The sequence below is a fragment of the Poecilia reticulata genome, chromosome 7 (genome assembly GCF_904066995.2).
Source record: "Poecilia reticulata chromosome 7, P_reticulata-male-v2, whole genome shotgun sequence".
NCBI classification, from domain to species: Eukaryota; Metazoa; Chordata; class Actinopteri; order Cyprinodontiformes; family Poeciliidae; genus Poecilia; species Poecilia reticulata.
Genome location: NC_088836.1, coordinates 28,208,505 through 28,232,751, shown reverse-complemented (window position 1 = coordinate 28,232,751; position 24,247 = coordinate 28,208,505). Strand labels below are relative to the sequence as shown.

General features: G+C 39.7%; 1 protein-coding gene across 3 annotated transcripts in view; it reads left to right on the top strand.

Moving 5' to 3' along the window:
- Positions 1–24,247, top strand: part of magi3a (membrane associated guanylate kinase, WW and PDZ domain containing 3a) — a 133,707-nt gene that overhangs the window by 86,380 nt on the left and 23,080 nt on the right. For all 3 annotated transcript variants that reach the window (XM_008414485.3, XM_008414487.3, XM_017305879.2), the window contains exons 3-8: positions 86–205; positions 12,323–12,529; positions 14,458–14,620; positions 16,567–16,646; positions 17,330–17,387; positions 22,060–22,166. In XM_008414485.3, coding sequence (XP_008412707.2) covers positions 86–205; positions 12,323–12,529; positions 14,458–14,620; positions 16,567–16,646; positions 17,330–17,387; positions 22,060–22,166 — 735 coding nt within the window. The remainder of the gene's footprint in view (positions 1–85; positions 206–12,322; positions 12,530–14,457; positions 14,621–16,566; positions 16,647–17,329; positions 17,388–22,059; positions 22,167–24,247) is intronic.

The following is a 24,247-nucleotide window of genomic DNA, read 5'->3' as shown; positions in this document are numbered from 1 at the left end:
CCAACCCAAACCCCCGATCCTGACGGTTAGTTCTTGGGTTGTTCTTGGGTTGTTCTTCTGTCTCACACTTCCCCGTTGTTTGCAGGTACCACTCGGCAGCCCAGGGAGGGAGAAGTACCTGGAGTGGACTACAACTTCATCAGCGTGGGGGAGTTTCAGGAGCTGGAAGAAAGTGGGATCTTGCTGGAAAGCGGCACATATGATGGTATGTTTTTCAACCCGGCAACACAAATGATAATAGATGAGGATAATGAGAAAACAATAAATATACATTTGCCAGATTCTTACATCATGTTGACATGGAGCCATTTTCACAACACTGCCCCAAGGGTTTTCTCTCATGTTCAGTTTAGTTTTATTTGAATATACAAACTCCAGTTAAAGTAAATATCATCTTAAGTCACTTTACAAGACCACCAGGTCCTATTTATATCCAGTTATAACATCAATTTATTCTAATGCAAATCAATCAAATTGTCAGATTCAGATCCATTTTCATACAGTTCATTTCAATGTAACTGTAGCTAGATACAAAGGCTCATTTACAAACTACTAATGACATATTATTTCTCTTTTGACAGGACATTTTTTTTATAAGTGAAAAGATCCCCTTGAAGTGGTATTTTCTTATTAGTAGTAGGAAAGTATTCACCTAAAACAAGCTACTATGTAAGTCTGTTGCGATAACAAATTTTGCTGGACAATAATGTTGTTGTTTTGAGACAATCTTCAAGTTATATAATGGTAATGGCAAAATATTGCAGAACACATTCTCAAAGATCAGTAAAATTCTAATGAACATTTAACACTTGAATTGGAAGACATTTTAAATATCCAATGTAAATAAACAACAAATAAAACTAATTATGTAGTCTTTTTAAACAAATTGTCCTTCAAAAAAGGTCTTCTTCAGAACAATGCACTATCCAGTTTTTGGTAGAAAAAAAGAGAAACACAATAAATTATGCAAATCAAAATTATTGAGTTCGTTTTAATTGATTTATTACTAGAGGTGTGCTGATCGATCGGCCACCGATCATAATCGGCCGATTTTTGTGAAAAAGTGCATGATCGGTGATCGGCGATCATTGGCTCTTGTTGCCGATCACACAAACCGATCACCTGCATCTCATTTCTCAGCCTGCCTGTGCAGCTGGTCTCCTCTTTCCTTCACACTGCGCAAACGCGCAGCAACAAATCCTAAGCGATGTGGAACTATAACGCACTGTGAATGGGGAAGTTTGTGTGTTGTGGTGGAAAATTGAAGCACGTGGGGTGAAGCGTGTCAAAATGCATCAACACAACGAAGCTAATATGACATAAAAACAATGCCATACTTGACGGAGTTTGGCTACATCGAGGCTCACTGCAGTAAAAAAGACATATAGAGGATCAGATAGCAGGTAAAGCAGCGCACAGCTAAAAACACTCACCCGGATTAGCATGACGATCAGAAAGCTAAACAAATAACCCGCAAAATTATTTAATTCGTCAAGCTGCGATGTAAGACACTGATTCTGCTCTCGCTGTTGAACCGCTGCTACGCGCTACAGGTAGTAATATTTCAGACGGAGCGCCGCTTCTGCTCCACCTGGTAGTGACTCTCACACCGAACCTCTGTTTAAAGCTGCAGCATCTAACTTAAAAAATCAATTTTACATACGTATTAAAACTTTCGCTGTCCTAACATGAGACAAATAATCACCCATGAGGGCCGATCACCGAAGTTTTCATTCAGTAACTCAGGTGGCTTAAGGTGGGTCTTTATTGCAATGGATCCTGTATTTGCCTTTGAATGTTAAGTTTTAAACTTGAATTGCTTTGGCAATGTTGAGAGGTTTTATTTGGACTTTTTGCATTATTTAGCCTCTTGAGAGCCGTCATATGTTTTCAGTCTGTTAAAGATAGTATTAGCAATAGCAGTACAATTTGCAGAATGCCTGTTTTGTTTTTTTCTTGGAAAAAGTTATTAAAAACAAGTTTTTGTCTAAATTAAGGTGAATTTATGCTTCCTTTTTCCACATAATGTAACCGGTAGTGCTTATGATTAAAAAAATAATAATTATGTGATCAGTATCTGTGATTGGTATCGGTGATCGATACCAATCATGGGTGATCGGTATCGGTATCGGCAGGAAAAAACCTTATTGGCACATCTCTATTTATTACTTTTTGTAACAAGCTTACTCCTACATATTAATGAAAAGTTACTTATGAGTTAGTTCTGTCTAAATTTAAGTGTGTTAAGACATTTGCATTAGAAAGTAGACAAAAATACTTGGTTAGATTTTGTGTTTTTGCAGTTAAGATAATTTTTAGTGAACAGTCAGGAGAGCATAAAACAGATGTGAAGAATCTGGCAAAAGATCATGTTGTAAATGCAGGGCAATTACTTAATCAAATGCTAATAGACTCATGAATTCCAGGTCCCTGCATTTTTAAAGAATTAATTTCATAAAAAGATTGATAAATGAATCAGAACTAATGAAAAGCAATGAAGTGCTGAACTATAAGGACGAATTATTAAACAGCGTGGACTGCACTTAGACCTAGTTCTTGATGAAGGTGAACTGGTACAACACTGGAGATAGACGGGAACCAGAGAGAAACTACTCCCCGGAGTGACCAGAGAATCACATTGTTGCTATAATTCACAGTCCCAGTCCATCTCTCTGACATGCCTGCTGCAATGAAATTGTCTTGTGAATTTGCTGAGCTGTGCATCAAGCGAAATCAACACATTGCTCATGTCATCAAATTCCCACTGCAGTGATAAAGAACTTGAGGTAATCTTTTCACACATGATTTAGTTTTCTGCAGCAGACTTTACCTCGGTCACCCACAGAAATGTGTTGGGAAAGCCGGGCTATGTTAAAGCTCTCTCCTCTGCACACATACAGCCCTGAGTGACTTGGCTTTCAACCTTGAGCCTCTGAACTTGTCTCTGGGATGAATAATGGATCTGCTCGGTCCTTTCCTGCCTAATGTAATGCATATATATGTGGTGAAGGCAAAGGTCCATAAGCCCTCAGAGAGTTAATTATTAATGCCCCAGCTGGATGACCTCAGAGGCTCCACATTGTGATTGTTCAATAAAAATTTCACATGGAAACAGACCTGAGTGTAGATATTTGGTGCTCGAGTCTAAACATAATGGCTGATATTCTCGTAGTAAACCAACCAACTGGAAGTCAAAATGCCAAAGTTAACCAAAAAAAATAAAGCAGAAACATTCCTTGTATGCTGTCATATCATCAGATTAGGTAAGAGTTTTGTTATTTCTCCTGTTTGTGACTCGTTTTCTTTACTCTGCACTTTCTAATTTCCTCTTGAAGCTTTATGTCTGCTTTATGACTTGTCTCATTTATTTGTGACACGTCGTGCTGGCTGAAAAAACAATTTCCTTCCTGCAACTCCAATCTAATGTGTTAAAGACTCTGGGGAAACCACCCTCTTTTCCAACCTACAACTATTTATTTTTTTTAATAAGAAATTTTAGTCATTATTTATGGTTGTCTTTCTGTCAGCCTTCTTTCTCTTTCCTTGCTTTCTGTGTAGCTGATTGAAAGGAAAGATTGACCTGGTCTGTCATGTTTACAGCTGTGACTAATTTTCCCAACCTGTGAGCAACAGAGGCTTCATAGGGGCGCAGTTAATCTACAACCGAAAGCGATACTCTCTCTCTCACTGTTGTGCTGGACTTAGTAACTGCAACAGTGGGACCTTTACAGACTGTTTTGTTGTGCTGCTGGTCAATAAGAAAAAAAAGCTTGTTACTGAGGGCTATTATTTTGAAAATGGTTGACCAATCATCCGATTTGTGAGGTCAATGCCACTCCATTAAATGTTCATTCTTGCATTCCTAAGAATTTTATTTATTTATTTTTTGGCTTAGTTCATTTTAAGCCTAATACATCTACAGTATAAGCTGCACAATCCATGTTTTTTCACTGCAAAAAAAGACAGAATAAGGCAATAGTGAATTATTTCCATCCTTTGGTTTTGCTTTCTTTTGTTCCACTTAAATGTTTCAGATGACCAAACACATTTTACTCATGGATAAATAAATAACCTGAGTAACTTTAAAAAGTGGTTTTCAAAAGATGATTTTATTTCTTTAAGGAACAAAGCTATCCAAGTCGACCTGACCTTCTGTGGAAAAGTAATTCCCCCACCCCTTTTGTTAAATCATGAATCAAATGTGATTAAGCTACATTTTTTTTAGAAAGCTGAACTCAATTTCACAAGCCATACCCAGACCTGATCAATAACTGACCTGCAGATGTGATAAATAATTTAAAGAGAAACTCTCTGGCAGCTGAAAGATCTCAAAAAGCAATATATCATCTGAAATGCACAGAAAGCTTTAGAAAATGGACATAAAAGGTGTTACCTTTACTTTAAAGTGGATTTTTCAGTAATGTGAGCTACAATAACTTCTCTCCTGCGTTAGGAACCCTTTGTTAGTCTTTGCTACCTGCATGCATCATAGTCTTGACTGGCTTGACTGCCAGATTAATAGCTCCTAGAAAAATTATAAATCCAGAATAACTTGGTTCCTTTGACAATTAGAGTTTCAAAAATGCGTGTCCTTGTTTTGCAGTTTGTAATGGTTTCATTTTGGGGAATTAAAAGGTTTTATAAGTTCTGTGGCAAAGCTGCATGTCTGTGGATTACAAAAACACAAGGTACTGGGCCAAAATTCACTCAGCATCAAGGGTGAAAAGGTTGATGTGTTGGCATCTGAGCCTCACTTCCAAGAATTTGCTAAAAGGGCTTTCATAGATTAAAACAATCATTAGGGATTGTGCAACAGAAAGCATGAAACTTGCATAGCTGCACGAAATGAGGCAAAAAAAGCAAATTGAAGCAGAAAAGACTAAATTAAAGCACCAAAAAGAAAAATTTAGAGCATGTACAAACAAAGGAAAAACAATAAAATAAAGGACGATGATTCATTTTGTATGACTTTATAGAAGGAGAATGAATATAAACTGAAAGGAAAGTTCATTCATGACAGGCAGCTGAAACTAAACTCTACACAAGGACAGAGAGCAGAGGAACGCAGCATTTACAAGGTTGGCTTGTGAAGTGCTGGTACTCATGCCAAGCAGGGTTGGAGGCTGTGCCAGGGCCAGAAAACAAGACGGGCTTTACCCGCCTAGGGCGGTCAGTGAAGGCCTCACTGGCTGCCAGTCTCACCCAGGGGAGCAGGAGGCTTTCCTTACTGGTTAATGAGGCTTTGGTGTAAAGGGCTCAGCAACATTTATCCCAAATTTATCATTATTTGCCATGCAGTGCACACATTATGCTGGAAAGAATTGCTTGAACTGCATTACATGTTTGCTAATAATCCATATAGGTTGCAATCAAGGTCTTAATATCTGTACTATATTTTTTTGAAACTTTTTAATGCATCACAAAACGGGTCAGACGGTAAAGAGGTGGCAAAATGATTAAGTCATTAATACACAACAATGAAGTTTTTTCAAAACAAAAACAGACACCACCTTATTAATATACGTTCAGATTGCTTTTAAAGTAGCCAGTTGATGGTCAATTCCGATTTTTTGTTGTTGTTTAAAATCCAGTTTGTTTTGTTTTGTTTGTTTGTTTGTTTGTTTTATGCATTGTCATTCATATTACTAATTAAACCAGACTGCATTGAGACTTACAGTATGTGTGAACAATTTACGTCCCCAAAGCGACCTGCATGCGCAGAAGAAGAATGTCGACGTCACAGCAGCACATTGTTTATGGAAATAATAAAGGATTGATTTGAAGTTATTCAGCTACAAAGACACAGTACAGTATCATAAGCAAGAAGGAAGTTAAGAAAAGTAACTCACCTCCACTGGCAATAGCTTTTTGTGGAGCATTGACTCCAATCTCTGTAGAGAAGTCTGTTTGAATGCGAAGTCAGAGCCAGGAGTGGTGGGATTGTGATGTGATGTACTTCAGCGATTAATTTCAGCCATTCATAATCATAATTTTCATCCATTGTTTACATCCTGATTTACCACATCTGGCTTCCTCTGGTTCAGAATTGTGGTGCACATCTCACATAAAAGCCAGAAAAATCCAACATTACCTTTCAGACAGCATACGCTTTGAAAACAATTAAACACGTATCCAAATTTGTTCCACATATGGAAGTGGCACAGATCAGATTTTTTGGGGTGAGAAAAGATCATAGGGTCATCCAGACTGGAGTAGAAAACTTGGATGTAAGACACAAGGGAGGAAAAGAGGTGATTTTTTTCTGCTGTGTGAACAAAACCATAGAGACATGAGCAGTTTGTCACCCAAAAATGCTTCTAATGACCCACTGTTTCCTTTCAAGGAAGTTAGGTCTTTGGTCAAACTAGTTTGGGAACTCCCATTATGAAGCATCATGTGTTGTTGAGGCTAATATGTTCTTGGTGCCATGAAAAAGACATCTCAAAGATCTTGGAAAGGCCATCCATGTTCTAGCAGAATTTTGATGTCAGGGTTTACTCCAGCAGTGATGTGAAGAGAGGCGTAGAGGTGTTAACACAGCTCTTTGACACCATTTGCAATTATCATATTTTTTTTTCTTTCTATTACTGAAATTTATCTCATATTTTTGGTCTCAGTTTTGCTCAGTCTCAGAAGCTGAGCATGAGATATTGGGCCAGCTGTCGAGTAAAACAGATGGCATGACATCAATACTGTCTCATGAACATGGAACAGACATTCTTTCCCACCGATGATCACAAGCCCTAATGGTGAATATTACAGTTTCAGGTCTCTCCAGACCAGCAGCCTTCCAATGGGAGACGAGCTTAAAGAAAGCAGATCTCTCACTCACATAAAAACACTTCCTTCTCGCAGGGTTCACACCCAGGCAGCACGGGTGAACAGCTGTGCTAGTGGTAGCCCAAACTGATAAAACGAAAAACAAATTTGCTTTACGCTGTCCAGCCATCATTCACCACCCACCCACTAAGAGCTATAATGTAAAAACGCCCCGCTGACATGATCAGCCCTGTGAGCACAACTGGCTCTGCTGCGTTTTACCTCTGACAAAACCACCACTTGTCGATTTGCCACCCGTAGGCGGAAGGAAAACAAAACCGAAATGACATAAGCTGTCGATGACGTCCCACTGCGATGGACTCTGATGTCTGCATCAGCTGTTCTCTGCTGGGTTTAAAGCGAACGTCCCTCTCTTTGCTTTGCTTTGCTCACAGATTTTTTCTGTGAGCAAAGCAAATAATAAAATTCTATGTTCAGTTATTCGATCAGTCTGCTTCTTGAACAAACAGCAGGTCTTCTGATTTTTTTCTTTCTTATTGTTGCTTGTTTTTTTTGTTTTTTTGTAGTAGAACACAACATAAGTGGGTGAGTCACTTTCCTCCGATCAACAAGTGTCTATTTTTGCCAGGAAAACATGGTTACAGTTAGCTGTTAGGATGATGGCTCACTGGCTTTTCTCTCATTTTCTTTGGGGTTTTTTATACTGAAGCACACATTGATCCCAAGGAGCCTGTAAAGAGGTGGTCACACTGACTTTCCCATTGGGCTCATATAAATCACTTTTATTTCTTTTGCAATAATGGTCATTAATGAGGCAGAAAAACATGAGGAACTGATTAAGTCAGTGTTTCCTTACTCTCTTCTACTCTTGCGAAAGGCAGCCAGCGTTATTAATATGTAAAAAGCATGCCAATATACCTAATATTTACACTAACCATTTTTATTGCAAACAGCACAATAAAACAGAGAAGACCACACCCATCCCATAAACCCATAATATTTTATATTACCTTTCCAGAAATATATTGCTTTGAAGTCAGCTGTTTGCCGTTATGACCAGGTAGTGAACATCTGCATCACTTAAGCTTCAGATCAAGCAATTTTTAGAGTCATTTAAGCCTGATTTAAGGAAGTGAAAGAGAGAAACAAATTAAGAAAAACAGACAAACAAAGCTTCTTGCAAAATGTGATGCTTTTACAACCAAAAGTGGATTTTTGCGGCCATTTATTGTCACAAATAGATTCTTCCAGAAGTACGTGTTGAGCTGCAAGCAACATATTTGTGGCCACCAGGCTGTGATTTTACATTATTTTTTAACTGCATATACGTTTCCAAACCAAACTGGTGTGAAACTGTACGCGCTGTTTCTCCAATGACATGATGGCCAATAAATGTCAGCTAGAGCAAGCGGGAACCTTCATGTCTGTCACAGCGACATTAGAACATTACAAGTGCATCTTTTTACTTTCACTTTTAAACAGCCCATTAGTTCATATTTTCTTGGGAGTAGGAGCATAGATTGGAACGACATGGCACGCTCCAAATTCGCTGCAAAAGGAAAAATTGCCAATATTTTTATGTGTTTACTCTTCTTCCAACCAGCACAAATGTGATGTACTTAATTTACCAGGAGACCATTAGCACAATAAAAGTTTTTCATCTGAAACGACATTCTGAGAGCAAGCACAAACATATTGACGAAGCATTTTCTCGAAGCTCTGAATTACAAACAACCAAAAAGCTGCACGAAGATCATCTTATCAAACTATAAGCAGGATTCTTCCTCGTTTACTTCCCTGTGTCATCTGTGACGCGACAACAAAAACCAACAGAGTACTCACTCAGAGTGGAAAAAGCAGATTATTTTTCAGAGATTTTAATATGAGTATAACTGTATGTTGAAGTGTGGCTTGACCGACTATCGTAAATTGACTTTTCACTAATTGAAAAATGTATTTTTGGCCCTTCAGATTTGATTTTGAGTAGCTCTGCTCTAAGACTTTTTACCGTCAAACTTTGGAATGATCTGGTGAAATATTATTTCAGGTACAATATAATTGGCAGCAGTTTCCTTTCATGCAAGGCAATTTTGAAGCAAAGTAATTATGACTGCAAACTTTAAAAGGAACTGCTACTAACACAAGACGCAATGATTTCCATTACATCTGCCTCTTTTTTAAGCAATTAGCCCAAAAAGTTGATTTTTTTCCCCCTTTGTCTTTGAAGTATTGACGACAGCGTGCTAAAATGAAGTCCTCTAGTGATTAAGTGTCAGGACAGTGATATAAAGTTTCAGCTAAGAAATCTCTTTACAGGGAATTTATGTTTTGTTTGTTATAATTTTATTACTTTGCAGAATAATCTAAGAGCTAAAGCTGGGATTTTTGCAAAGGGCTTGTTATAACCAAAATATATACCTTTCAAATAAAACTAAACTGTTTTTGCTTTTCACATATTAGACCTCACATAATGGTGATTAACATCAGGCTATATGTTAGCATAGTCTCACACTGGCTGTCTGTCCAGATCAGATCATCAGATTAACTGAACTGTAAATCAGAGTTTAATCAGTTTCAGTAATGACAAGATCAGCCCTTATGAATCGGTGCTGATTTATATTTCTTTCTAACAAGATGTCATTTTACTAAACTCTTTCTTTGTTGATTTATGATCCTTTGTGTCTACTATAATTTAGCTCCCATTTTTACTTTTAGTGTAAATCCTTTAAAGTCATACTCTTTTCCATGGGTTTGATCTTTCCTTTTTTTTGGTTGTTTTTCACAATAAACTCAAACCCTTATTATAGGAGAGCTGGTTGGAATCTTTGATGTGATTTATGAAGCGCGGCGTCTAGATCAAAAGCAAGTCTAGACGTTTTGTCACATTAGAGCCCAATTGGAGATAATGAGAGTTCCCAACTCACATCACAATCGGATCCTCATATAAAACTTCAAAATTCAGCCTCTTAGGTTTTTTTTCTGTTTTGTTTTTTGATTGTATTGTTTTGCATCCTTGCTGGACAATGTTATAGCTCCTCAACAATGGCTGCTTTTCATATTGCGGCTCATTAGTACGGTGTAATTACTATGCGATCCATCTCACTGCACTTCCTTATTGTGGCCTCCATCTCTCAGCTTCCTGCTAATGGGCTCTTACACGGGCTACGTGTATGTTTTATGTGAGAGCTTCTGGAGCTACAGAGTGAACAGAACAGATTAGCACTCGAACTCAACTCCCTCATTTTGCATTCCGTCATTAGGCTTCCTGTTAATTACCAACCTGGTAAAGGATTTAATACTTCTCACACAATTATTTGTGGATTAAAACGTGGATTAATGTGATTATGTGACTCAATGATGATGTATTGTTTAGCAAGACTCTCAAATTTATTGCATTTCCTGGTTGATTGTTGGTTCATTAGATCAGAATTTGAATTGATGGATCTTGCATTCATGTGTGAAATCTTTTTTATGTTATTTATTCTGATATTAATAAAGCACACATTCAGTTGTTATAGATGCTAAAAGCCTAAAAAGAACTTCATCTGGTATTGCACTCAGAAAATTGCAGACATTCAACCTTAGTTGAGTCATGGATGGCAATAGAGATGGTTAGAGAAGTTCTCTGTTAGAGGTCAGGTAAGCAGCAAATCTGAAGATGCCTCTGACTGAAGACTGTTGCAATCAGTGCGGGGAGGTGGGGTTAATGCAAAGGAATGTAAATGAACAGCCTTTAACACGCCCAGGTTGCTCATCAGGTTTGGGGAGCAACATGGGGCTGTTTTCTCAGAAATCTGGTTTCCTGAGTGCCAACATTCAAATAGTCATGTCTTCTTGATTATTTTAATTTTCTTGTGTTGGACGTCTTGGGAAAGCTTAGAATCCACACATTCAGAATCTGTAAGTAACTCAAAATTCCCCAAGTAGACTTGCTCATGGGGCATACAACTTTCAATTTCAGTTTGAACCCCAAGCACACAAATATGTTATATATCCACATACAGATAACAACCAGTGCATCTCCATTATTTTACTATACCTTTTCACCATTGACCTCACCTCTTATGCCTTTAAATTCTTGCTTTGTTTTATGTATTATTCCTCTGCTTAGGGGGAAAAGGTGGCGAGTGGTAAAGTGGGTCATCCCGCTCCTAAAGCTGGGTAAAAGACAAAGCCTCGCTCTGTAGAGTAGCACTGTTTGATGCCTGAGGCGCCAACATGACAGCAACCCAAGCTGATGGACTTAAAGGGCCAATCTAGAATCTTGTGAGGCAATATTTGCATAAATGCAGTAAGGATACCCTGAAAACACAAGAAGTAAATGGAACAAGGACAGTTAAAATAAATTACATTTGGGAAAGTTTCTTCATCACAGTTGGTTCCTCCACAGATGAGAAACCAGAGAGCGGATGGGTCTGGTGTGGGACCGATTAAACATATGGAGCTCAAACCGAATTGCTTTTTCCTCTTAACTTGAAGATTTTTCCAAAATCGGAGAGACATGACAGCAAACGTGAAAAAGAAAACCCAAAACCTTGGCCTCATTTTCTTTGAACTAGTGCAACTCTGACAGATATGATTTGTAGCTGTGAACTAGACTCACTGCTAAGATTCAGGCTCCATTGTGCTTTGAAAACAGTCCACGCATCTCTTGCACTTCAGTTAAAATTGGTTCTTTACATGCGATCCACAAAGTAATTCTCTATCTATCGTTGTCTTTCAGTTCTGTTGCACACTGTGAAGTGAAGATAGCCGTTCCCATGTTTTGATGGTGCATCTTATTACATCTCTATATTTGCGATTCCTGCAGACAATATTTCTAGGCAGGAAACTTAAAATAAAGATGAAAGAATAAGACATTTCATGAGAAATTACTACTCTCACATATAGATTATTGTGCAGTGTTATGCCACTTTCACTTTATTGTGGAGGAATAAAAGAGTGATAAGAAGAGAGTGTTTTGTTTTTCTGTCCAGTTACTGTCCATTAGCAACCTGTCAGTGAATTTGGTTTGGATGTTTATTGGGATGGAAAATATGTTTTTGTTTAACATACGTGTGTTAGGATCAATTGCTCTGTTGCATCACTTAGTTTTATTCAAGCTCCAGTTGCTAAACAGAAGTTCTCACATTTCAATCTAGAGCAGCGGTTTTCAGTCTCACTGTCCTGCATGTTTTAGCTGTTTCTCTGCTTTCATATACCCAAATTAAATGGGTGATTACAACACTGAGTAGGTAATGCGTTTATTTGATTCTATTATAATATCATAGCCAATAAAATAACTTTTTTATCCTGCCTCTTCATGGATGACCTTTCTGTTTTTGGGCTTTGTTCTTGTGTCGGCAAACAGCAGTTTGACCAATACCAACCAGTGTACCGTTTTAATCTGAATTTAAAAATGTTTTTTCTTCTTTCCAACTGCAAGATTGAAGTTTGATGTAGATTATTACATAATTCATTTTATTATGTCAGTGACTGCGTAATTTTCACTTGAAAACACTAAATATTCAAATACATCCCAACTGTCTCTGCCTCCATCCAGGTAACTACTATGGGACCCCTAAACCCCCCGCAGAGCCCAGCCCTGTACAGCCAGACTTGGTGGACCAGGTTCTGTTTGACGAAGAATTTGACACGGAGGTCCAGCGAAAACGTACAACCTCAGTCAGTAAGATGGACAGAATGGACAGCACAGCTCCAGAGGAGGAGGAGGAAGAAGAAAGACCTCCTATGGTTAATGGTGTGGGAGGTGAGAAACCCATCTCTCTCTTGTTATTTTACAGCTTTTGCAGCTCATGTAGTTTTTTTTTTTTTTAGCATAGCTGTGCTTACTTTTTTAAAATGCAAACTTTTTTGTCCTTTTTTTTCCGACAAAGTTGTTTCTGTTTGCTGTTATCATGCAAGGTCAGCTAATCACCTCCATGTTAAGCAGATATGTTGCCAAAACGTCTCTGAGGGCAACTAATCTCTGAGGTAGAGATTGACTGTCTTTTTCTGAAGGATGTCCTGACATGGTACACATAATGATTAGTAATCTGTCCTTCAATCGAAATCAGAAAGATTTGAATGCTTTGTTAGTACAAATATATTTATACCAATGGATATTCCCCACTTAAAGTGTGCTTTCAAGAGTCTTTTTTCATTCTGAAATAATCAGTTCAGATTTTTTGAACTAGAGATGACGAAATTCAAACTCGACTCATAACCCAGGTTTTTGAGATCTCTACCAGCCACATCCGTCCAACAGGCACATAAGGAAAACCCCTTCATCTCTCTCACTGCCAACATTGAGAGGGATGCTGGCAGATCTGATCCCAATTCATTCACTTACCAGAACGGACACACACTCCCTCCAGTGAATTATGGGTCTGAACATGTTCAGAAAACACCAGGAAGATCCATATCCCATGACGCTAGGTAAGGGTTAGAATGTTGACAAAAACCCAACCACTACTTCTTTTAATACTTTTAAATGTCTTCAAATACAACATAACTAATTTTCATCTCCATGGCTCATAATGAAAACTCACATTTATTTTGTCAAAGTCACATAATGGCAACAACAGGATGTAGCTTTCAGTTAGACTTACCACTTAATGACAAAGATCGGAGCCATTTAATGTCGTAAGATCTCATTACCCTCCTAGCAAAAATGTTAAAATGAGTTAAGGCTCGGCATTTATTGATGCCACCGTGACTGCCAGCTGAGAATATGCCATCGGATGTAGATTAATGGTTCTTCAAACTCTGAAAACCATCCACGTGTCGTCATGTAGATGGTTTGGTACTCACACACAGCGTTGCGATGCCTTAAAGGCAGTTCAACCCAGCCATTACTGCGAGTCCCATTTTTCCTTTGTGGTTCTTTAGAATTCATGTCAGTTTTATGAGCCTCACATTGTCACTGATTCTCTTCATGTTTCTCCACAAGGGCCTAAACCCACTGCAACCTACGGTGCATGTTTGCATCAAGGCGGATTCAAAAAAAAAAAAAAGAATAAAATAAATCTCAGTGCAGAAAAACCTCCATGGTTCCGCTATTAAAATAGGCCCCAGCTTCGGCACAAAAAAGATCTTGATTTCCTGCAGTCGACAGCCATCACTTTCTGCTTTGTGCCATTCACTCAGTCCTGCCAAACAGAATGAGCATTCAATGTCATGTTAAAGCAAGGTCACACAGAGCCAGATGGAAACCTGAGATAAGACCCTCTTGCATGCAGACTAGGCAAATGCACACACGCAAACACACGCACACAGACAAAGCAGCAGTGTGATACTAACAGAGCAAAGATGTGGCGCTCCTGGTTGAGCTGAAGCGTTCTGCCGTTGCCTCCGAGGCAGCACATCCTTGCTGACATGCAAATCCTATGGCAGTTGTGGTGCTTTCTTCCTCTTCCCGTACACTCTCTGTGTCTCCCTCTCTCGCATTCGCTCTCTCTCTATCTCAACCCCTACAACTCCTGTTGATGTAAGCGTCCACACAGTGTTGAGGGGGAAAGCAGTCCGAGCGGCGGCAGCAGCAACAGAGAGACATGCAAGGAGCCCAGACGAGCTCCAATGGCGCCACAATCTCACCACCTATCTCTTTCTCCTTCTATCACCTCCCACACCCCTACTCCCATCCCATTCCTATCACTGTCTCCGTGCCCATGTCCCTGTCTTCTTGCCGGGATGCAGAGCACAAGGACAAGGCAGACTGGAGGAAGACTGTGCCCAGCTACAGCCAGTCAGCGGGAGCCATGGACATGCGGGTCTGGAACACTCTGGATGAAAGTCAAGAGCCTTTGCCCAAGAACTGGGAAATGGCCTATACAGAGACTGGCATGGTCTACTTCATAGAGTAAGTAGCTTTTCTGCTGGCACTCGTCCTCCTTGTTTTTATAACACCTCTGTGTTTATCTATGTTAGCTCCACTTCCTGCTCTCCCAGTTTCTCTTTCATTTCTGTGTTGACAGTTGTTGAAAGTTCTGGAAACGAGTCCTTACCGCAGCATTCCTCTTTTCAGTTTTTGCTTTTAAGGTGCAAAAGGTGTACAAGTTGCTTTTAAAGTCATTAATATTTTCTAAAGTTACATTTGAATGGTTTCAAACCTGATTTAATGATGTGTCACACAGTCAGGTGGGCACTTTAATCCAGCTCCTAACTGGGTCGAGTCACCAGCTGTGTGTGATGGCCTAAAGTGTGGCAATCCCCTGAAATGTCCGTCTAATTACTTTCTCAATCTTTGGGGATTTTTCTTGTCGTGATAGAAAATAGACAACCAACAGACCGTACAGGCCTTACGTTAATGTAACCGTTGCTCTTCCTCATGGCTTTTTTCTGTAACTGACTCCTTTTTTACTTAACCCAGAAAAATGTTATAAAAATTTGACTTTTTGAGGCAACAAGTCCTATTCAAATGTAGCAGAAACACAATATAAATTTCAGACAATTATGTCTTCCATCAAAATCCACCTTTGCTTGTTTTTATTTTTATTTTTGACACCAATGGCCATGAGGTGACTGCATCACCCAATGGTCAATGGGAAGAGTCGTCTTAATCTTTATCATCTTTATCAGTTACTTCACAGAAAGACGGGCAGAGAGGCATTTATGTACAGTAAATGTCCCTTGGTCTTGAATCAAAACCTTATTGATGAGTAACCTTTATATGTCAAGTAAATTTTTCAGTGCCTTCACTGCCGCTGAGCCACTCTGCAACCACATCAAAAAACATATTTATGTATTTTTGCATTTATCAACCTAATTTTCTTTGTTGTTTAGTTAAGCGGTAACATCATTCTACTACCTTTTCAACCAAATTTAGAGTTTTCTCATTTTTACAGTCGGTTATGTTGGAGCCATGCTGTGTTCAGGTCTTTACTTGTGTTACTTTATCAAGTTCTGATCATATTCTGAGACATCACAGCCGTTTATCTGGAACAACAAGCCACATATAGCTTGTTGTTGACAAGCTATATGTGGCTATATAGTCTGGCTAATTAGGCACTTTGCTCATCAGACTCAAAATCTTACTACACACGGGACATGGAGGTAGAACAATTATTCTGCGAATAATTCCTCCAAATTTAATTCTACAATTACATTTAATGTGCATGTAAACCTCACAATTTCTCTTCTCTGTGCATCAACAATAAAATTATTGAATAACTAGCTGTAGTAAAGTGCTACATTTGGTTATTTTGAAATATATTATTGTTAGCATCATTTTTATGTATTATTTAATAAACTATTGTTTAGTAGTCTAATAAAATAAAACTGTTTCATTTTACCTCAGTGTTTTTGGGGTTTTTTTGTATTTAGCTAACTTGGTGCAGATCCTTTTGACCACCTGAATTCTCAGCGATGGCAGCTACATTTTTCACAATTAAGTTTTCTTTCCCCTCGTTTCCCCCGTGTTTGATGTGGAGTTTGCTGGCTGACACTGAAAGCAGCAGGCCAGCATTGTTTACCAGGCCTGTTAGAGTGGCGAGCAGTCAATGCCGAGCCTCTGAGAGAGCCAGGTGCTCCTGTTTGCTGCTAAATCAATAGCTCATTCTGCCAGTGAGAGAAACAACAGGCTAAATGGGGCTCACCACCCTTGACCTGCTCTCTCTTTTCTGCTTTTTATGATCTCTGCAATGGCTCAGCCATTCCTTTTCTTCTCTCTTGCGCTATCTTGCACTTGAAAGCCTATGAGCATTGTTAAAATTTTAACAGGTATTGTTAAAAGCTTCCCGAATGAGCGATTACAAAAGTTTGAATAGCTAAAATATGAATCTTTTTCTCTTCTGTTTGCATTATTAGTCACAACACAAAGACCACCACCTGGCTAGACCCCCGTCTTGCCAAGAAAGCCAAGCCTCCAGAGAAGTGCATTGAAGGAGGTGAGTTTGTGCGTCTCCACTCACATCTTTGTAACTTCCCGTCACACATGGCAATCTGCTCGCGATCCCCATCTCTCGGGATGGGGGCACAGGCCAACAGACGGAGGCTGAGCAGCCGAGCAGCCTCGTTCGCAGCCTTGCTGGTGACACAGCTCAAACCTCCCGTCTGCCTGTCTTCCCTCAACGGCTCCACGGACACACGCAGAGAGCTAATCAGTGCAGCATCTCTCAAAAGGCAATTTTCTCCTGCCCTCTCTTGCGTAAAGATCCCCTCTGCTCTGCATGTGTTGTGTCAGACAGTTGTGGAAAGTCAGGATGTTGCACACGTACAGTAAGCACCAGCAGAGGAAGAGAGAGAGGGAGGGGATTTGGTATTATTTGAGAATGTGTGGATGTTGGGGTGTATTCCACCTCATTCTGATGGAAAATGGAAATCCACTGTGCAGCTGTACATCCGTCCATTGATTTATCCATCCACTCTGTCCGTCCATCTCTCCAGTCTCATCTATATTCAAACTTCATTTAACAACTCACACCCCTCACTGACTTCGCTGGGTGTATAAATCAGTGAACACGTGGATCTGAATAAAGACAACCTTTTTTTTTTTTGTGGCTGCACCACCCCTGTTGTTTATATTGCGGCTGATTTATTGCCCCTCTACCTGCCTCTTCTGCCCCCTCAGAGCTTCCCTACGGCTGGGAGAAGATTGAGGATCCCCAGTTTGGCACCTACTATGTTGAGTGAGTAAAACCATGTTCAGTTCTGGGGTTTGGGGAGGGAACCCAAAGGGCTGCAGCTGTGAGTCAAGGCTGATGTAGATGAAATAGCTAACGGCATGCTCCCAATCTGACTTTTTAAGAAAAGCTGCACCTGTGTTCATCCTTTTACAGCTGCTGGGCCAAATCAGGTCTCTTTCATTAGTTTAGATTGCTTCCAGCTGTTGTTACTAGCTGCATTTCCATTACAAAGGTGCGCAGAGACTTTGTTAATACTCTGCTAATGTGTAAAAAGCACAATTTTGAAGTTGAGGTGTTTCCATTATATAAGACGTAATTAAAAATGCAATTCAAGCAATAAGTCATTAAAAAACATGCTGCACCACGTCTTCTTCTTCGTCTTTTTCTCCAGTAGTGACATCTAGTTGTTGATCACATGACTTACTGTATATGATGGGGAAAAAAGTCTCCATTTCAGTTTTACGAAATACACTAGCACAAAAACTTTTTATTGAAAATCAGTGTGTTTCTATTAAACGAATTTGTTTTCGAAATTCCAGTTTGCTCATTCTTAAGGTCAATAAAAACACAGCTACTATTGTGAAGTCCAAATGAGCTTATTTATTAAATCTGGTTTTAACCTCGTACACAATGGGATGCGGTTAACCTAAGCTGGTTTTCAAACTTGATTTTCCCACAGGCCTGCAGGGAACAATTAACCACATCTCTGCTTTAGAGCTTTGTCTTTGTATGTGAAAGAGAGAATCTAGAGAATGTAGCAGACAATGAAGGTTCTGGGGTCCCAGAGAGGGAAACAGAAGAGAGATCCCATTCTTATGGAGAGTGTAAACAAGCGGACGTTGTTTCGTTTTAGTCCCATTACTGCGTAGAAAGAGGCAGAGACGAGCGGGCACGGGGGAAATCATCATGCCGGTTTATGCTGGAGGGTCACTGAGAGCCGCTCACTCCTCTGCCACCGTCCTTTTCTCGTCCGGCTATTTTTTATTCCAAATAAACGACCACGATGTGACACCAAGTCCAATTATTTCCCCCGAATCGCGGGGCGTGTCAACTGGAGAGTGAGAAAGTGAGATGGTGAACTGGGAAATGACTGAAACAGGGGTGTGAGTGGAGGTTTGAGGAGGGTGGAGATGGGGGGTGTTTATCTCCTCCGACTTAATGGGCTGGGCATCTCTGTGCATGAGTCATACACAGCAAGAGCGCTTTGTGTTGAAGGCACACACACAGCGTATAGCATCGGCGTCTCAGCATGTGACTGATTCACCGTGCAGTGTCATGGCTGGGATTTCTGCCTGTTCAAGCTCATTATGCAGATGAGCTACAGTCTTTTTTAAAAATAACACAGATCTTGTTTTAATTTTAGGGATTTACAGAACATGATATAAAAAAAACAATTGGGTCTTCACCAAGGACCTAGAAATATTTCAGTTTACCCGCAAGTGTTTGAAAACACAAAGCAGATTCCCGTCAGACATCCTGGGTTTAATCTAGGGAGTAACACCGCTTCTCTCCGATGAGTTCGAGGCCTCAGTCAGATGTGAAAAAAACTAATTACACCCCTGTTAGGGCTGAAACAAGTATTCAAATTAACCATGATCAATCAATCATTGGAATACTCGTCTACTAGTTTGGTAATTGATTAATTGTTTGTGTGCAGATTCTATAAAATGCAGTTTGCTGAAAGAACAGTCAGATCAATAATTCAGCCAAAACTGTACAAAGAATATATAAATGTTGTATTTAAGATGAAAAACCTTGCATCTATAAATATATGTCTCGTTTCTGCTACTTAAATGATCTTGATTAACTGATGATCAGTAAAGGTGAACATGTCTATAAATGCAGGAGTTTTGCTTATCTTAAGCTTGCATATGTGCCTGTTGTGGGGATAGAAACGGAGTTATCCAAGCACAGTGAAAGGTGGAAAACACTCAGTCGTGTTTGTTTAATATCTTGTACAAGAAGAAAGCAGTGTGTCTGAAATTGTCCATCGGTGTCGGCTCTGACTTACAGTTGTATTTACTTCTTTTATACATCAGGACAGAAGAAGTGCAAAAAAAAAAAAGACATGCTGTGAGAACTAAGTCCTCAGCAGGTTGCTGTGAGATCTGACTTCTATTTATCTGATCCTTGCAGCTGCAGACCCGAGCTTCGTCAGATGGCCTTCAAAGAACCCTCTATTATACACAAAGCTCGTAAACATAAGTGAAATAAATACATAACATAAATACAAAAATAAGACTTTAGCACAAGAAATAAACTATTCCAACCCAATGTTGGGGCAAGAAGACATGACCTGTTTCTGCTTATATATCTGAGAAGAGTTATGAGCAGAAACATTTTACATTCGAGAAAGATTTTTCCAAAGTTCTCTTGAGTGGGACATCTACGAAAATTCATCCCAGTGTGTGTATCGGTGTAGACTTTGTTTTTTTTAGAGCTGCATATGAATGGACCACGCTGCTTCTATGTCCTCTGGATTCTTCTAGAGCCAAAAGACCAACATAAAGATGTTGTTCTTCCAGTAGCTCTGCTTTAGAAAAGCACTTAATTGAAAAAATACACTTTTACAGACTCAGGTCAACATTTTTTTCATACAATATCCACAAACAGCTGTGCTTTTTAAGGGATTTTATGTGACAGATCACAAAATAGGGCATATTTGTGAACCGGTCGATCATTTTGTTTTACAAATAAACAATGGAAGGTTTGTTAGGCATTTGTATTTAGGCCCTGTGACGATCGGTGTTTTTGTGTATTTATTTAATGGTTTTTTCTGTGTCCTTGTTTCCCGTGAGTCTCTGTGATGTCCTGTCCTCCCTGTTGATGGATCCCAGCTGTGTCTAGTTTTCCTGATTACCCTCCCTGTGTATTTAAACCCACCTGTTGTCTTTGTCTCTTGTCGGGTCCTCATCTAATGTCAGTTCTTGTCGCACGTCTAACGTCGAGGCTCACCAGTGGAACTACGAAGTCCTGGTTAGCATTAGCTCTCGTTCTCAGTCGTGTGTGCATCAGTTGCTACAGGTAATTAGCTGTGTGCTATACTTTCTGCCGTGCCGCCTGTATTGGGCTGTTGGAGCTTCATCATTAAATTCATCATTCCTTCACTACCTGGGTCTCAGCGTTCATCCTCACCACCTCTCATTCCCCACATCATGACAGGCCCTCTTTATCATGAGGAACTCCAGAAAAGCCAGTGACCTTCAGAATTCCCAGCACTGCCAAATGTATGTGTATTTTAATCTCGGTATAAATACTGAACGCCTCAGATATTTGAGAAGATTAGAGAGCGCAAAGATCATCAGGAAGACGAAGAACACGGCAGACGGGTCAGGGTTAATGTCAGGCAGACTTTAAAACGTCAGTTTGTAAAACAAACTTTGAACATATCTAGAGCGACTGTAGTATGTTTAATTTCAAGCCATTCAAGGCCTCTAAACGCATGCCTGCAGTCAATCTGTAAATGTAAATTAATGCTGAGGTTCCATCAAGCTTTTAAACTTATTTTGCAAACAATGGGCCAAAATTTTAGCCTCTACAGGAGTAAAGCTGGTAAAAACACACCCTTAAGTTCTTCCAGCAAAACGGCTTCAGTTGAATGCAAATCCACATTTTACGTGTTATATTTGTTTGTGAAAAATGTATAACTTTTTCTTTCTGCTTTACATTGTAACAAATAATTTCAGTAAAATACATGAACGTTTGTAGTTGTAACGTGACCAAATGTGAGATACGTTAAAAGGGATTGGATACTTCTCCAAGGCACTGAATCTTCCAGGAAATGACGGCACATGTCCGGAGATTCTTGGTCCATCGTCATCTCGAAATCATCCAACTCATCCTTAATGACATCTGCTCACATCAGTAACGCTTGTCTACCTCTTTATCACCCGACTCAGGGTCAGAACAGATTGTTCTCATGGTAAAATGGATGAACAGTTTGTCCTCATTTCACTCTTTTCACTTCTTTATATTATATTAAGTGATTTCAGCATTCTTTATTCTCTTAACTGACCAGGGTGTCATTTTTGACCTTAAAATTTGGATGAAGATCTGCAAAGATTTTTATGTTATTTTTTTTGGCTGTGAAAGATTTTATTTCTTGGAAATTTTTTCCAGGCACTTCTTTTCCCTTATTACTCTCCAGATTATTTGCCTCACAAAGTGTCACTCAAAAGTTTAAATCTGTCCAAAAAGCCTTTAAAAATTCTGTTTTTGTCTCAAACATTTTCTTAAAGTGATAATCCTAAAGAAAATGTACATGTCAAAATAAACCACAGCTTTGCGTCCTTCCTGAAACTGATTAAATTATGTTTGTGTGATCAAAGTGAAATGTGCTGGACCTTGTAAATGAGCTGCTATTTATTTAATATCTGTGCCATCGTGGCCAGCTCAGGCTACGCCCCGCATAGTCAAATCACAGCTTTGCATCGTCATCAGACGGTAGCAACAACAGTGGAGACTTCCTATCTGTAGACCAGCCAGATAGAGAGAACAGAGGGATTGAATGAGTGAAATTTTAGTTTTTAGATGTAACTGACTAGCAGTTAAGATCTTTTCTCAAAATTAGGGAGACAAATGTGCAATTATTTGGGGTGCATATTCAATCATTATTCTATATTTTGTCCTATTTGCAGTTCTTGTAACACAATGTTGTTTTCTATCCCATGTGCAGCCACATCAACCAGAAGACCCAGTTTGAGAATCCGGTGATGGAAGCAAAGAGGAAGCTGAGTGACGACACACCCATTGCAGTTCAGCCACCAGCAGCCGCACCCTCAGGTAAAACTCTCTGCAAAAAAAAAAATACTGACATTTTATCTGCACTTACAAAGAATCTTCTATCAGATGAAACCTTTGTTATGTCCTTCTTAAAAGTAGAGAATCCACAAGGATTTAGTTAGGAGTGGACATTTTGAAAATCTTCAAGTTGTGCCCTTGATGAGATATTAAAATCTAAGCAAACTAACTATCAAATGCTACTTGCACTATCATGTTTTCTGGCAAAAACTATTAGTGGTTTTGGAAAGTTAGTTCAGTTGCTGCTTAAATAAGGAGGTTAGAATATCCACTGCCTGTTCAGAAAGGAGCTGAACAGAAAGTGAAATTGTTTATTTGCATCTTGTTTTTGAAGAATTATAGAGAAAATATGAAGTGAGAGAGAATTGCATCTGATTGCTCCAAGTTATTTCATGTTTTTAGCATGTTTTTATGAGCATACATTTCTGTTTTTAAAGGTTTATTTTTTACAGCGTTGAATCAGCTGTTGAAGGGTCCCAGAGCCAGACTATGAAAATGTGAATTGTCGCTCCCTTGCTTCCACCTCCCAGCCTGCTTCACTGCACCTGATCTCTGCATCCTTCCCTGCATTTGGTGGGCCCACGTGGAGGAGACTTTATGTTGCTTTCCGATGTTAAACTCCTTCTAATTATTGTCCATTAGTCCCAACTGGGAACTCAAGGTCGGGGTCAAACTGCCTCAAGCGTTCATGTCCAGAATAGAGCAGAAAATGTAATAGATAAATTGTTGATTCATCTGCAGTAATGTGGCAGAGAGAGCTGAACCTGACCGCAAAGCTCACAATTTACATATGGATCAGGACCAAGAGAAGCAGATCCCAGGCACAGTCGGCTGAAATGAACTTGTTGATATGTTGAGCTGAAAATTGGTGGTGAACATTTCATGCACACTGTAACTGATTATAAATAAGTATTTAATAACTTTGTGCCCCGAATTAAACCCTGCTTACTTACATCATGGAGCCCTGGGCCGGCCCTGCCTGCATGTATTTTTACCCTCCTATTTAGTTAAGTAATCACTGTGGACTCTAACCCCCACAGGCCTTGTCAAAGTTGCTTAAATTCTTCCTCTTCCTCATTTTAATATTTGAAAAAAACCTTCAATGCAGACACTTTTGCTAGTTTGAGATCCTCAGGGTTTTTTTTTTTTACTTTAACTGTTAAAATGTTGCGGCTGATTAGTGTAGTTAGTGACATGCGAAAACTTGGCATGTTTTGCTTTAAGTCTGCAGTATCTTTACCTAATAGACTGCTGCATGGACAACAGCGCTGTTAACACAGATGTTCCATCATTGCACTTCTTAAAACATCACATTATGTGTTATCCAAACACTGGGAACCCTTTAACCGACTGCTTTAAGATGAAATGTCTTTCTGAGGATGTTCTAACAGTTGACAGGCTGCTGATAAACAGCTTACAGCCTCGGAAGCTATGATATTCAATTTGAATAATGAAACGACGCTTCACTGGGCGGCAGAATTCACTTTGACAAGTAGATATGAAATAGGGAAGGCTCTGAGGTCTCTCTGAATGCTGCTTTAGCCCCCTGTCATTCACAGCTGCTTAAAGATCTCTGTAGACCAGAGGAAGGGTGCCAGGGAAGAGGAATGGGAGGACAGAGGGGTAACTGCAGTTGTGTGTGACTTATTGTCATAAATTGCTTTTCTGCTACTTCTCATGTCCCACATGTGGGGAATGCTGCAGCTTGACTGATGTAATCACCCGCCGCACCGTAAACACTAGAGTCTGATAAATGGAGGCCCCCGTGTTGTGAAAGGAGTTGGCGCTATTACCGTCCTCCAAGTGTGCATACACAGAGCATGGTCCGTATTAGTATTCAAGCCGGCCTCCGTGTTTCAGACACCCGTTGGACAGATCTGTCCGCCTCAGTCTGCTGCGCGCAGATCCCACCTCCCATAGCTGAGTCTCTCTGCAGTCTGTGTGCCACCGCCGCCGCCTCCAGCTCTAACTGCCCACCCTGCACCTTCCCACCCTCGTTAATGAGAATTAATGGCCAGTGTGGACGTGCGTGAGGTGGCTCCCGAGCGCGATTCTGACGAGGC